This window comes from Anopheles marshallii, chromosome 2, assembly GCF_943734725.1.
Source record: "Anopheles marshallii chromosome 2, idAnoMarsDA_429_01, whole genome shotgun sequence".
Taxonomy (NCBI): domain Eukaryota; kingdom Metazoa; phylum Arthropoda; class Insecta; order Diptera; family Culicidae; genus Anopheles; species Anopheles marshallii.
In genome coordinates, this window is record NC_071326.1 from 36,677,952 (window position 1) to 36,693,843 (window position 15,892).

A 15,892-nucleotide genomic window follows, 5' to 3' on the forward strand; every position below is an offset into this window, starting at 1 on the left:
CATTCGCTGCATATTCCCGGTTGAGTTTACTATCGCCTAGTTTCGGAATGTGTGACACAGTGTGTGATTTGTCTGCTGGCGAAAGACTACTAACTGAGCAGGAGGTTTTAAAGTTGAGTTACTTTGTAGGATTCCAAAATTTGAAGTCTGAAATCCGGTTTCGGCCCGTTCCGTGACTTCCGGCTTCCGTTACCGGCTCATTTTGCTTTGCTCGTAACCATATCAGATTTGAAGCAGTAATGCCCGTGTAGGATAATCCGACAAGGAAAGGATGTTTTATCATTCCTGGAGAGTGTGACACTGTGAAACTCGCTACATCATTTTGTGTCATATCTAACGGTTGCCTAAGTTTTGCTTCCTGTTTGTTATTGTGCTTAGGATTGTTTAATAGATTGAAGCGAATAGAAAACCGCGTGCTATATATATACAGTTCATAAAAGCGAATCCTATCATTATGCGCTTCCAGCTCTCGCAGTTTCGCGCGAACACATTCTGTTTATCATGACATTTACTGGCGTTTACATTCGCCTTGCACTAGGTGTCTCGCAGTAGACAATTTGGGTAGGTTAAACCACTGAATGTTACATACCCAATATGAACCCAATTTCCAGTATATTGTTTTCACGGAATTAAACTAAACCGAAAACAAAAATGTTGAGAATATAAAAATGGGGAGGCAAAACACTGGTTAATGGTGCCCTTCCTTAGAAGCAACCCAGAGAGTGCTGAAATGACTGACTTTTGCTTTTTACCGAGCTAGATTAGGAAGAGAAAAGAAAGGAAACAGTATGTAGGAAGTTTTTTTTTACCTATAATGTGTGAAATTTCTTGACGGAGTTTTAGAAGCAAATGAAAGCTTACAGGAAGCAGTAATGTTTTAACCGAACTCCACTAACCCAATGCGTCGAGTCTTTCCCTTTTTTACCCTAGCCTAACAAATAGTGTCGCATTTTTTATACGTTGCACACGTTTCTATTTCACTGTCCTGCCATAACGATGCGAAGTGTTTAGCACTTCATAAAACAGATGCGTAGAACCGAGAAATGATCGGTGCTCACCACAAAAGCTACAAATTAGAGAACAAACAGTACGAAATTTTACAATGCGTCCACATCAGTAGAGAACAGTTCAAAATGCAATAGCGTGGCATTTCAGGCAAATGATACACTTCATATTAAAATGTATGCAACTTTGCAGGATAACAGGAGAAAGGATGATAAAAACGTAGCATAGGGTTAAACAAAATCGTAATGGCCGGGCGGGCAAGACAGGAAGTAAACTAGAAAAAAAAAATGAAATATTGAACGTGGAATATCGGCAAAAGCAATTATCCCACATCACCCGAGGTGATAAGAATGTTAAGAAACACGGGAAGGAGAAACGATTTGAGAAGCATTATGCATAATCAAAGAAAGTGCTGTGCAATATATGCGCACCGGTGTTAAGTTTGATCAACTTAACGTAGCGCCGTCAGTATGACGAGTTTACAATTGAAATAAGCAACAAAAAAGTTACTAACAAAAAAACGCAGTTCTTACACGAAAATCAAAAATCACGATTTAAAACAAAATCACACTTGATAAACCGTAGGCATGTACGCGATTGTTTAACGTTTTCTTTTGTGCTGTTTTTTTTCTTTTAACAATGTACTCGAGAATTTAAAATGTTAGGGACAACATGTAATAAAATCCACTAAAGCTATTTTTGTGGCAATAATAAGCGTAAATAAATAAAAAAAAAACGATTAAACCTTCATCATGGAAACACGTGCTTGAGTTTGGAATTACATTCGATGAAATCCGATTTCAACAATTCACTCCTTTTGTTACGGGAACAACACACAGCCACTTTATTGGACGAAGAAAAAGGGACCTTTATTTCCTCGCACTCGCACTTGATAAACACAGTAACACTTCGCTAGCTTCTCACTTCCATTATTTCACCAACATCCGAGCCAAACGGTTAATGTTTGTCCCAGCCGTACGATTTGCCGGGTGTCGGTAGTCTTGCGGCCGCTCTGAAATGAATGATCGATCGATCAAAATTAGTATCTGATACCTTATTTTGAGTGTATTGAATTACCCCTTTTCCGCCAGTAGCTTTTGCGTGGACAAATCAATCGGTGGAACAACTTCGCGCCGAGCATCACGGATCACGTAGTGATTTGCAGACAGCCTGAAACAGTGGCGAATTTTGATTACACAGTGCATCACACGGAGGAGGAGTATTGAAGAATGTATTGCCATACTTGTGAGCTGGTCCATCGGGTAGATTCGGTGGCGGCTGAGTTCTGGCCGCAATACCATCCTCAAAGCGGAGCGCATTTGTGTGTTGTCGCTGCAAATGATACAATTATTCGGCAGAGAAAATATATTACATAATGGAGTGTACATTTGTAATTGATGTGCACAAGACCACAATCGGTTTTAAAGGCCACTTACACCGAGCAGGAAGTTGCGCAGCTTTTGCAGCATCGGCGAAACATCACGGCGCACGACTCCAGACATGTTTCTTGCCTTGAAAACGCGGTTGATTTCGAACTATTGCAGTTTTGCTAGTAGCGCCCAAGCAGTGTCCGGATATTAGTGCGACGAAAATCTTTGTTTTGATTCTGTTTGGTCAAATGACGGTTTGCGTGCAATATCGATTATCCGTGCAGCTGTGTTTATGTTGTCGGCGCGAATGCTTCCAGATGTTTTTCTATTGGAAAAGTTTGCTGGGTTTATTTTATTTAAATACACGAGAGAAAAATGCCAAAATAATCAGAATCTTATTTTAATATTTTTTTTCTGTATAGCTAGTCATCTTGAATGTGTTTTACTGATTGAAATGAGATATTTGATCTTGGACGGATTATCCGTACAATTGGATGGCCTACCGTGTATGTACACGGCTGCTGTCAAATGTAGCCCACGTTGTTGTTTAGTGTGAGTTTTCGGTCGTGGTAGTTGTGTAGGTGAACGGGCAGCAGCAGCAGCATAAGAGCAAAAGATAGAATCGGTCGGGTGAAAAGAAGCGAAGGAATTTTCAGAGCTTCGACAATTTTTCCTCCCAACGCTGCATATTCTTTCGTTGAGTGATAACGTGCGCATCACCATTCGTCCCCACGGTGCAAGGGCAATTGTTTTATCAATCGAGGTGGTGCACAACAAATTCGACCGTCTGTGTGCTGCGAAAAGTTAACACGAATTAAGTGACGAAACTGGGAGCAGCAGTGCGAGAAGATATCTGGATATGATTGGGTTTCTTTGGAAAAGTTGTGATTTGCACTGTTGAATACACTAGCTCACGGGTTGGTGCACAAGCATTAGTGGGGTTCGTTTATGGTAGTTCAAAAACAGAAACCCTCGCGACAAAATCGGGCTACTGCAGTAAAATCGTCTTCCCGACTGTGTGTTTTTTTGTGTTTGTTTGTGTGTGGATAGCTACGTATAGGTTGACAGCTCTAGTAGAGCGCTGAGGGAGGCAGACCATGGGATTTCGATAGGCCTGGGCCCTAATGTGATATGCATTGTGTCGTGACAAGGAGAATTGCATTCATTTACACGAAACACGGTATCAATTCTGTTCAGTATTACTTCGCTACTAGTGCTCATTTTCTCGTTCTGCTTTGATTGCGTGTGCAAGACCCTTCGGTGGTAATAGTTTTCGTGGAAAGTGATTTGCACGGGAACAGCAGCATCATTAGTAGGCCTCGGAAAAGTCTGCTCTGTGAGGCACATACGCACGGTGGAAAAACGTTGTTAGCCGTGGTTGTGTGTGTGGGACGTCGTCTCGCACTTCTTACAAAAGAATTAGCCGAGAAGCGGAAAAGAACTTCATCGTAGCAGACCGTGGCTTTTCCGGAAAGAAAAAGCTCCTTTACCCAACCGTACGACGATTAGTGCACAACAGTGTAGCAAAACGTGTAAAGTATCTTCCCGCGCCCAATACCACTCACGGTTCGATTTTCTTATTGTGTGTGTATTTTTCTTTTCTTGTTCTTTGCCTGGTCGTGCGTTGCGTTTCCTTTTGTGGGCCATTATTAGTGAGGCGGCTAGTATAGTGCGTTGTTTCGTTGTTATCAGTGTGTACGTCGCGAAACACACACAGGCAGCACTTCCGAAGGCCTATTGAATTTGCGAGAGCAACTTACCTCATCCTCGTTGTGTGGTGCAGCAGCAGCAATCAGCACCATCGTCATCTCTCGTTCGTCCTGTGCATTTCCACGGTAAAGTGTGTGTGTGTTCTGACAAGGAGTAAAGGAATAGAAGTGTACGAAGTGTGTGGCAATAGCTGGTCATAGGCAAACAAAAAACAACATCATCTGAATAAGGGAAAAACCTTCTCGGTGCGCTCGCGATAGCTGTTGTGGACGGAAACGAAACAGACGGCGAGGAAAATGTACAGTAAAATGAATGGATACCCATCGTCATCCTTTCGATCAAGGTACAGTTGGGGCTGCTGGAAAAGCAATATCACTGCTATGTACAACAATGTCGAAGGGAGGGAAATTCAAATCCGAACACATTGCTATTCCGTTGGACGTGATGATGGTGGTGGTTGGAGCACTGTTGTGTGGAAAACCTACTACGCTATACACACAAATGCCAGGATGACCCAGAAGAGGACGCTGAACAGAGAGAGTATGTGTGTGCGAGTGTAAAAGAGCGAGATCATTATGATGACTAAGAGGTGACGGAAAAAAGAATCAACTGAAATGTGCATACAATGAAGAGCACACGAGTCACGACCGTAGGGAAGAAGGACGAAACCTTGGAAGGACACGCGAGGAAATCGATAAAAATGATCCACTTTGAAATAATAATCAAGTCGCCTGAGCCTCTGATAGTAAAGGACTCGCTGTAAAAAAAAGCATTCGGACACAAGCAATCCTTTCCCAGAGCCTACTTAGGGATCTTGCACGTGTGTATGCGTGTGGGGAGGTTAAGCGGGGAAGCATTATGCTGCTGTGCGTCGTTTAACGCGCGTCTCATCCTCATTCGATGGGGGCCGCTTCCCTCCCTGGCTCCGACCATAATCAATCCGTCCAACGGGCAAGAAATATCAATTCTGTTTATGAATTTATATTCCATATCCCATCTGCCCTTCCTTGACTCCCCAAATGTATGCCTTCAGAAACAGATCGGCCCGTTGCGTCGAACACAGGGTCATTGATTGTACACGACAAGACGGTGATGGGGGGGAATTTTATTTACATTTTATGCAATTTTATGTCGACGACATTTACATGATTTTTAGGATGCCTAATTTCTAACAATATGTTTCATTTTTTCATTTCTTTTTCGGTTCTCGCACTGATGGGAATGCTCGTCACACAACACTTTACAACGGTACACGCGTTACAATCCGTGCACACACACGCGCTTGCCCCTATGACACGTGCACGGGGAAACATGTAGCAGTGGTCGGCTGTGGGGAATGTCACACTCGCTACCCTCCGGAATGGTACGTTTTGTCTGTATAATTCCAATCGAAATGCTCGCGCTCATTGCGCTTACGGGTGTGCACCGGTTAGAGTGCACTCTGGTGGATGCTGCTCCAAGCAACGAACTCCCGTACCCAAATACTCTGCCCGTTCCCGTTCCTTCGCCAAAAGTATTGGCAAGTGCCGACCCAAGAGTAGTGTAGTGTGTTTGCAAATCCGTTCGAATCGGTTGTTTTTTTCTTCGCCGCACACATACGCCACATAATGGACATTGAAGTTGCTCGTCAGCTGGCGACAACCTGTCCACGAAGGATTGCTGCATTACGACGGTGACGTCGGATCGTTTTCTCGTAGTGCTCTATCTAGAAGGGTACAGGGACACGCAATCCGAGTACATCTGTTTCTGTACGGTTCTCTTTTGTTGGCAATCGACCACATTAAAAACCCCACTACCAATCCGTTTATTCAGCCATGTACCGTTTTTCTACGGTTGCATAAATTTTGCTCTGTTTTGATAACGATTGCCTCAAGCACCCCCGGAGAAGGTCGCATAAGAAAAGGAATTAGTGATATGTCTATGTCTCTCGTCGATTGGTATCGCTTTTGGAAGCATCATCTCGATGAAAGATTAAGTTCAGATATGCTGATCGCAGCCATAAATCACCCCTATAGGATGGTAAAATGTGGAAGTAGAATGCGTTATGTTTTGGATATGCTACTCTCTAGCCTGGCCGTCTCACAAAGAACGACAAACAGGAAGAACCTATTTCTGTTCGTATGCTGGCAGACCGATTCGAGTTCTCGTTCTAGGGCAGCATCCCACCAGTTTGCACCACAACCAACCGGAGCTCCCGCGTGCGCGTGTTAAGCGCGCGTATGGCGCGCATAAAAAAAGTTCAAATTGTTCTGCAATCTTCCAGTCAAACTACCTGCAGGATGCCGACTTCTCGTCCTATTCCCGGCCCCGACTGTACGGTGATATGCCGTCGAGCAGTACGTTCGGTGGCGGTAACCCGTCGACACCGCACCACCACCACCATCACCACAATCACCACAGTCAGCCATCCCATCATCACACGTCCTCGTCCAGCACGAGCTCGCTGACCGGCGTGAACTTTGGACCTGGGTCGTCCGGAAATGCTGGTACCAACCTGATCGTCAACTATCTGCCGCAGGACATGACGGAGCGGGAAATGTACTCGATGTTCTCCTCGATAGGGCCACTCGAAAGCTGTCGACTGATGAGAGATCTAAAGGTATGCTCAACGGAACGATACACCACATGATGTTTATTTTTACGTCTATCTTTTCTTGTCTGAAGGCTACAGAGGGATAGCCCACTTAACGATTAGTTTTGGGAGTTTGTGAGGTGTGCGTAAAGGGAAGACAAAATCGGAAGAAACTTAAATGGCCGTGAAAACCTATCACGACCCAAAAGCAGTAGGAACAGTAGGAGATAGTCGATGCGAAAATGATATGCGCTCAGTGTTACATTTCGCATCGAGCATTATCATCGCTATCATCAGCATCATCATATTGTCGTCATTCTCATTGGTAATGGTTGTGGAATCGTTAGTGGCCTCTCCTTCCTGCCGGTGACTGCAGTAATTTAGCATTAGAAATAACATAATTGCGGCTTACGTGTAATGTAGGGCATCCCCCATCTATGGGAAGGTTTCGGAAAGGGAGTTTAGGTTTGTAAATACGTAAGCAGGCTATTAAGACGCTTTCGGAACTTTTATCGACTGCGTTCGGGGAAGATAATGTTTTTTTTATTTGGAATATACTTGCAACGATACTCTATCGAAATGCGTTTTTAAAGTGAAATGACTTTTCCATAATAGCAGAGGAAACAATTTGATTGGTAAAAAAATTGTGAAATTAATGAATTTCTAGCATATTTCGTTTAAGAAGATTTCACGATATTAGGTTATTACATTTTACTCTCTATCGTCTGCATTAAATCTGCAATCAATGTGCCCTGTATGGCTATTTCTCATTAGTTTATCATTTTACGTTGCTTTCATCACCTGGATATGCTCCGGCAAATACAATGCTGGAATTATCTTACGGTATGAAGCACGGAGCCGTGATTTTGCTAGTTTATTGTTTTCTGTCTGTTTGCTCTTTTCGATACACCACACATCGTACGTACGCGTTCGTGTTTGGAACTGAAGCAGACTGGGTACAGCTACGGCTTCGGGTTCGTGAACTATCTGAACGAGGATGCGGCCCAACGAGCGATCAGGTGTCTGAATGGGTATCCGCTGCGCAACAAACGCCTAAAGGTTTCGTACGCGCGGCCACAGAGCGACGATATCAAGGAAACGAACCTGTACATCACGAATCTGCCCCGCACGATCACCGAAGAGCAGCTGGACATTATTTTCGGCAAGTACGGAACCATCGTACAGAAGAACATCTTGCGCGATAAGCTGACGGGTCAGCCCCGTGGTGTGGCTTTCGTACGGTAAGTAACCTATGAATCTTAATACATGTCACCTTATTTGTATCCATGTATTAACCTTCCCTTTCTTTTACTATTTCTCCATATTACGCTCATGCATGAAATGGGTGGTAAATAGGTTTAATAAGCGTGAGGAAGCACAGGAAGCAATATCGGCCCTCAATAACGTGATCCCACAGGGTGGCAATCAACCACTGATAGTACGGGTCGCGGAAGACCATGGGCGAGCTAAGGCTGCACTCTACGTACCCTCGTACAACTCTATCGTGCACAACAATAGAGGTAGAGTACGAATGCGCAATACTCCGTACTGAACAATCATCTGACACATATTCATATATTTACACACACGAACACACACACACTTACCCAGATATAATTACACCTCCATCCTAATAACATTCTAGCGCATATCCTTCTTGGAAGGGTTTTCCTAGATGGTTCCGAGTCTCCCAGTGATTGACAGATTTCACGAATGAGCATTGAAAATGGGCATAAAGCGAATAGTATTCACAAATGTTTCACTCTGGAATCCTATCGCATTCGATCATTTACCTTGATGTACCATTAATACTGCTCTTATCACTTCGGAAACTCTGAATCAAACGAAAATATTATATTTGAAATAGAATGCAAAAGGGAATATGACTTGTCGCTAAAGTCTTTCCCAAATATGGTCCTAATCATTTTCAAATTCTATTTTCTTTATTTGTTGCTTGCGCAGTAGGGAATAGTTTTATGTTTTTTTTTTATTTATGCTGTTCCCTGATGGTTACGTATGGTTGCCTTTTATATGCAATTTTAGTGTGAGTGACTTTTAAAAGTCATCGAAGTGCATAGCTGTCGTTTTAGATGTTTTTATGTTTGATGCTGTTCTTTTATGTTGTCAGTACTCTAAACAACAAGCTCTGGCGCAAGTTGTTGATTTCTTGTTTTTTTGAATATTTTAAATATTTCAACTAGATCTAGTTGATTTTTCAGTTTTAGTTATAAAATGCATGACAGGCATCTTGCTGCTGTTGGCCTTCGTTCAAGTAATCTACTTTAATGTATGCAATGTAGTAAACGAATGTCCCTGAACCGTTTAACATGCGGGTTCTTTCCATCAGGTCCTGCAGCACGGAATCGCTTTGTTGTGAGCTAATTGCGAGGAATCGGAAAGGCATTGCTTTGTATTAGCTTTCGAGCCTCTCATGCACCAAGCTAAGAAAAGATGTACAAGCAAAAAAAGGAGCAATAACGGTTTTGTGTTGTAGTATGTTATCCTTGCTAAGGGTTGGCTTTATTTGAACAAAAGCGGTAGCCACTCTAAATAAAAATTTATGGGAACAGCATTATTGCTTTAGCGTTAAGAATTGCACTCTTTGTGTATTGGAACATGTAATATGCTGAAAAGGAGATGAGTTTTCCTGTTTAAATAAATCATTAACGAAGTGTGTACAGCAAAACGGCCAAGCCGGTTTTAACTATTTAGAAGCAGAAATATAAAATGTGTACTGCACAATGGTAACCGATGTTAGTTTGTTTTTTCCATATAATTCGAAAACTAGTTTATGTGAATCTTCATTTTTGGCTTTATTTAAGAAACATTAGCTCAATACAAATTGTATCGTGAATTATTCGCCATAAATCAATCTCGCTTCAATAGCTTAAGGTCAACATATCTCGAGAATTCACGACCATTCAACGCATACCATTAAAAATAATTATGAAAAGTTGCTTATTTGGAGTTTATTGGTGAGTGGCATCCGGTGGTCGCCACTTGCCAAATTTTCTAACAGTTACCGAACAGATTCTAGAGAATACAATATCTACATGGAATAATCCTTCTACAAAATGTTCGTGAAAAAGCAAAACATCAGTTACCACTATGTGGTGCACACCCTTTATTTAGTTGAACTGTTTCGCGATTGCCTTAATAGCCACTATGCTGAGACTATGCAGCCTTCATTGCATTCTATTAAAAAAGGTTCCGTGAATGTTTCTTTTCCTTTCTACCGGTTAGCTATGCTTTCATTTCCTTCAACTATTTATTATGTACTATATAAAAGCTGATATTTTTGGTGATTTTCAGTGTTTTGTTGTGCTTTTGGAAATATTGAAACACGTCCTCTGACGTAAATATGTAGCGTTTATTGCATGAATTATACATTTTTTTTTGCGATACATACAGTTCAGCTACTTTTTTCCGTTGTAATGCAATTAGTCAATAGTTCGTGTAATTTTTGTTTCAACATTATTGGTCTATTACTAGCACGCTGTTGCAAAAGATTATTTTAGTTCAATATTTCCTCGAACAAGATAAGTTTGAAAAACAAAAAGAGAAAAACGCTATCATGTGAAAGTTCGGGCTGGCATATATCGTATTGTTCAGTAGCTGAGAGGGACAGTTTCATAAGGACATAATATAAAACCAACGTACTGAGCAAAGTGGGTTTGTTGGAAAATTGGATGGAAAGTTTGTTGCTGACAGTGTCGTTATCTGTAAATGTGAGAAAAATTGCATACAAACAGTAATATATGTGTGAATCTCACTAGCCAGCTGTCTGATCCCTTTTTACGACGGAAATGTTATACCTAATCGACGATGCAAAACGACCAAAGTCAATATAAGAACGCTATGTTTTGCAACACAACAACAATAATAGTTAACCATCATTAGGGAATGTACGTTAGAGGCCAGAATAATGTTTTAGTCATAAGATCGGTTAAAACATATCCATAAGAGGAAGCGGCAACAGAGTCGTCATTATATCATAATAAACAATGTTGGCCCTATCAATGTAGCATTCAGAGTTTTTTTTTTAAATAGGTTATAGTTGAGATGAAATGTCTAAACGTAAGTCTTATACTTAAGATGACGATTTGAGTGTTTTTTTCATGATAATTTTATGTGTACATGTTTTTTTTTTGTATATTTTTAGCAGCTTTCGATGCAACCATCAGATAGAACCAAGTTATTATAGTACAATAGATCATGTGAATTGTATCCGGATTAGATTCCCCACTTTCACGTAATGGCTTTACCGCTAGGGTTGGTGAGCTAAAGCACCGGTATACATTGTATTTGGTGACTTATCACTTAGTGTGACTGCTCGTAAGAGTGGAAACTTTAAGTTACTCGTGCGCGCTACCTCATCACCATTTCACCGTCATTGTAGAGACCCAGCAAACAGTTATTTCCTCATTCTGTTTTTATTTTCCTACTGACCATTAAAATCATTTTCGTGCCTGCACCACAATTCATAATATCTGTGCAAAAGTGCCGGTAAAATGCGTTACTGTACACTTCTATCGCTGTAAACTATCCGTAGATAGTGCGCTCTATTCTCTCTGCTTAGTTGTTTTTTGGTTATGTTGGTACTATTCCCAAAATTTCATAAATGCTCTTTCATGAGGGTCATGTTTCTCGAGCCGGTTTTCGTGAAAAATAGCCAACAATAAGCGTTCCATCCTTACTCCTTCTTCGTCACTTTCCGCAACATATTTAGATGTGCTTTCCTGATACACGGTTATCGTGCTTTATGTCGGATGTGCTGGATGTGTGAATATGTTAGATCAATCACCTCCTGTAGGCGAATTAATTTGCTTCTTCACCGCTCACCCGTAGATGCAAAAAGGACCCGTGTGTGTATCAAGTTTTTAGTATGGCGCAATTTTAATCATTTCGATCGGCGAGTCGGTTAGAATGTTTTACCGTCCGTTTGGCTACTCCCAACAACAACACACTGTTCATTTGGAGTTCATGCTACAACTACCGTTGGTGGAACGATCGTCCCAAAACCATACATTTTAAATGTTTTGATAATGTTTTCTTACATTTTCTATTTCTCGCACCGTTCGGGGGATTCTGTGTCTACGGTCGGTCTGCTGGTTCCTGTTTTGCTCTTTGCCTTCCTTGCGGTTTTATTTTTTTAACGTGCTGCGCGGCATGATGCCATCCAGCCGATGGATTGGACTTTAGCAACAGGAACAACATTGATTCGTATCCTTACTGATATTTAAGGTACTACTAGATAGTAATTGGCGTAGTCGCAATTTAGCATTGCCTTCTGTTAAAGGGGGGCAACCAGCAGTAGTGGTAGGTTATGAACGCACTATGTAGCACGCCACCCACCCCTCGTCGGTGGGGGACGAATGATTGGACTGGGATCGTAACATGATGAGGACAACCGAATCATTGGACGCTGTGAGAAGTGTAGCCGAACCGATTGTAAGTTGTCGGCAATGAACCGAAAGGCATCGCGACGAATGTACATGTGAAGTTGCAAAACATTGTGAGATTAATATGTAAGATTTTTATACACAACATCAATCAAACTGAACCTTTCATTTAAAAGAAAAACTCGATAGACTGTGCGTGTGTGTGTATGTGTGTTGTAGATAAAAGAGAGAAGAGAAGCAAAGGAAAACTGAAACCAAATTTATGTGTAAGTTTAGCTGTCCTGTAAATGATTAGCATTATTAGTAGAAAGCAGCATTCATATCAAAGGTTAGTACCAGATATCATTCCTATCTCATAGATAAGACTTAAGCGATCAGTATGAACCGACGGACAGAGAAGCTTGTTGTATGCGACAGAAGCTAGAGTAAGAATTAATCATCCATCAAGTGATGATTAAAAGGATGAATGCTCACTAAATATTCTCCTGTGCGAGAACTAAGGAACCATAGAAAACATCAAAAGAAACGTACATTAGTATTTGTATTAGTACCAAGGTACAATATCGTTCCTCCTGGCATGATTAACTGATCTTTGATAATAGTTTCCAGCTCCGTGTTTGACTAATGAAAAAAGAAACACACATTCTGAAAATGTGCTTCAATATTCTTGCCAACATAACGCAAAAGGCATACTCTATAGATGGCTATAGTTTGGCCATACTACTGTGGCTTATAACACTTTCCAAGGTTTCGATCAGAAATAGGGTGTCACGATAGCGAGGTTTTCATGAGATGAGTTTAAACCATAGAATCTATGATAAATACACAATTCCACAACCTAGAGTTTTTAGCCCTTAAGTAAACGGCTTGTTTTATACCTATTTAGCATTAGCTGCATTATTGTTTCAGTGCGAGAAAAGCGAAACGGTCTAGTTGAAAATAACGAATTTTCCGTTAGTATTTAGTCCCTGATGGATTTAGTAGGAATTGTTGAAAAATGCGTTAAAAAGGACGATACTTTACTTGATTGTCTTATTTTTGTATCGCCATCAGTTCCAGTACATCAGATCAGGTGTTCAGATGGTAGCTTTATATTATTATTACATCATTCACTACTTTCTTATGCTTTGTAGCTTTCGTTCATTACACAATCTTGTACGATGATCTATCCCGTTGGGTATTCCTTTTTCTCCCGAAAAGATCATCCTTCTCAACTCTTATGCAAACACATTTCTCGTAACATACACTATCTTTCATCTACTAACAGCAACATTATCTCTCTTTTCCATTCCATTCGTAATCCTGCATGGACCGATCGCTGCCAAAATGGGATCCTATTTGAATTCTTCTCACCTCACATATCTTCCCTCTGGTAACATTTCCTCCAAAACGATCGTCCATGCCAAAACGTTCCTACTTCACATTTCAGCACTGCTTCCCCGCCAGAACTCGATGAAGTATAGCGATCGTACGAGCGGGCTGTTACGATCGCACCACTCGTTAATATTTTACTAACTTTCCGGCGATCGTATGTCGAACGGGAAGGTAACCGTATCGATACGGTTAGCGCGGGCACAGGACAGGAACTTGCGAGGATTTTCGTTGCACTAAGGTTGTTCAGAGTGTGCTTTGTGTGCTGCACTTCTTCCAACATCGAAACGAAGAACCTCTGCCGGGGCGTGATAGCATTTGATTGATTCTTTTTGTGCATTTTAGGAGCGACTAATTCTGGTTGACTAATTCGATACCGCAGAACTAAACGTAATGGTTGTAAAACTAAGTGACATACACAAGTGCGCGCTAGCGGGCAGAAAACATTCACTCAGCTTCGAAACAACTCATAGTCATCAGTCACATCACTCAGTAAACGAAGTATTAGTAGTTGAAATGTTGAAGGAACGTGAAGAAACACATAGTTGTGAGAAACTTAACTATGGAAATGTCATCTGTATGGATCGAGTAAATGGAGTAAAGCGAAAAAATCGAATGGATTTTATACATAAACAACCCAGTGTTCAATCGACTGTGTTCGATGATCGATCAGCAGCATAATGATTCTTCCTATTTGGCTACCAGTTTAAGCTAGAACATGGAGAGATATGTAGAAGGTTCGTTTTTTTTTTGTGCGTGCTGTTACTAGCAATAGTTTAACCCATATATCTCTCTCGATTTTTGAGTTAATGAAACGCCAACCAACCAACACATTTTTAGCATCTCGACCACACGCTGACGAATATTACAGAGAAGTCTCGGTTTAATTAGCACGAAGTGTGCAAGTGGTTGTTTTAGACAACAAAAACCAAACAAAAAATAAAAAAAAAATCCTCACAAACGCTAGCATACAAAACGCTGTAATAAGACTTTTGCATCATCGAAAGCATTTAAAAATCTTTAAATAACAAGGAAAAAAATCAAGCCATACTTACGAATGAAACAGGGTTCTTACTAATACTCACTGTAGGTGCATAAACCGGTGCAGAGTCATCAATTGTTAGACCTTTTCTAAATGCACAGTTTTAATTGTACAGTTTGCAACATTCCCTAACTAAACCATGTGCTGCTCGCTATAGCCACTTTACTATTTGCGCGATTTACTGTTAAGCATAGCTTTTCAAACGAGCTGATATTACGTTTTTGACTATACAACTGGACTGAAAGCCCTTATAACTTTTAATTATGCATATTCGTTGGTTGGTTTTTTTAATGGTGTGTTTAGCAGTGTGCGGTAGCTTTCAGTAACAGTCGGAAAATATTTTCCATATCCTTTGCTTTCTTTTGGCATAGAATGCGTCAACAGAAAACCTATTGGCAAGACTCAGATGGAACATCCACTTCTTGCGTACATCCACTATTAACTTCGTACAATTTGCAACATTTATAACTCTCTTCGGAGAATTTCTACCATACTGTGCTTTGCCAAATTTGTGGCAACTCGTGTGAAAAATTAAACTTTCAAACTTTATGCTTTGTCCGTATTTGCGGGGCAGAATCTATTTTCTTAAAATCCTCAATGGACCTAGGGATCATAATCTGCTATCAGCTAGCCAATCAATCCAAACCTCGGACTGGGAGATCTTCTAAAAACAAAGACACTCCTTGTAAGATCATACTATAAGCGCAAATAACATGCGTCACACGAGTAAAGGAACGAGCCTAAACCATAACGCAAAAAGGTGATTTAGACAAGCAACTTCTTTAAAGTAAAGTTTTATACTAAACTATGTTGAGCCTACACAACAAACTGCGATGGGAGTAGTTATGAACTAATAAAAGCATCGGGAATTGAAATGATCGTTCGATATGGCGCCAAGCACACGTAGCTTAGGATTCACTCGCATACGTTGCCAAAACAAAGCCGCAAAGAAAGACAACTTTCAGGGCGCACGTTGTGAATGCAACCGAACAAACCTTTTGCCGTAAGTTGGCTGTGTGTAGGCCAATGCTTTTCCACATTTCCTTTGATTCCCATCTTACTCGTGTTGAGTCTTGTGCTAGGTAATTGCGTTTATTGAATTTTTCCCCCAAAAAGGGTGTGTATAAACTGTTATTCAACAGCAAGCAGATCAAATTATTGAATCACTCTAGCAATAAAAGTAAAACAAACAAACAAAAAGAATCGTGATACTATGTGCGTGAAATTAAGATTTAAAGAGACCATTAGTAGACAGCAGTTGTTGAACTTAAAGGGGTTGCGTAACGTACGTATATAGAGGTAGGCAAGGAAAAGCCCCATACAAGATTCGATAAAAGTGTGTACAGGCGTGTGTGTAGAAGATGAAGCAAGAAAAAAACACATACCCAGCCACAGTAGTAGCGAGACCTCTCTTATTCGG

The 15,892-nt window shown here is 40.9% G+C and overlaps 2 protein-coding genes across 2 annotated transcripts; one reads left to right on the forward strand and one right to left on the reverse strand.

Moving 5' to 3' along the window:
- Nucleotides 1-1,962: 1,962 nt before the first annotated feature.
- Nucleotides 1,963-2,507, reverse strand: LOC128706824 (NADH dehydrogenase [ubiquinone] 1 alpha subcomplex subunit 7-like). Its single transcript, XM_053801765.1, has 4 exons — nucleotides 2,442-2,507; nucleotides 2,249-2,337; nucleotides 2,083-2,175; nucleotides 1,963-2,017 (listed from the first exon to the last, which is right to left on the reverse strand). Exons 1-4 carry the CDS (start codon nucleotides 2,505-2,507, stop codon nucleotides 1,963-1,965), a joined length of 303 nt encoding a protein of 100 aa, XP_053657740.1.
- Nucleotides 2,508-4,381: 1,874 nt separating this feature from the next.
- LOC128707344 (protein sex-lethal-like) lies at nucleotides 4,382-13,574 on the forward strand. Its single transcript, XM_053802296.1, has 6 exons — nucleotides 4,382-4,428; nucleotides 5,403-5,448; nucleotides 6,349-6,684; nucleotides 7,606-7,898; nucleotides 8,014-8,177; nucleotides 13,489-13,574. The coding sequence occupies exons 1-6, from the start codon at nucleotides 4,382-4,384 to the stop codon at nucleotides 13,572-13,574; spliced, it is 972 nt and encodes a 323-aa protein (XP_053658271.1).
- Nucleotides 13,575-15,892: the final 2,318 nt, after the last annotated feature.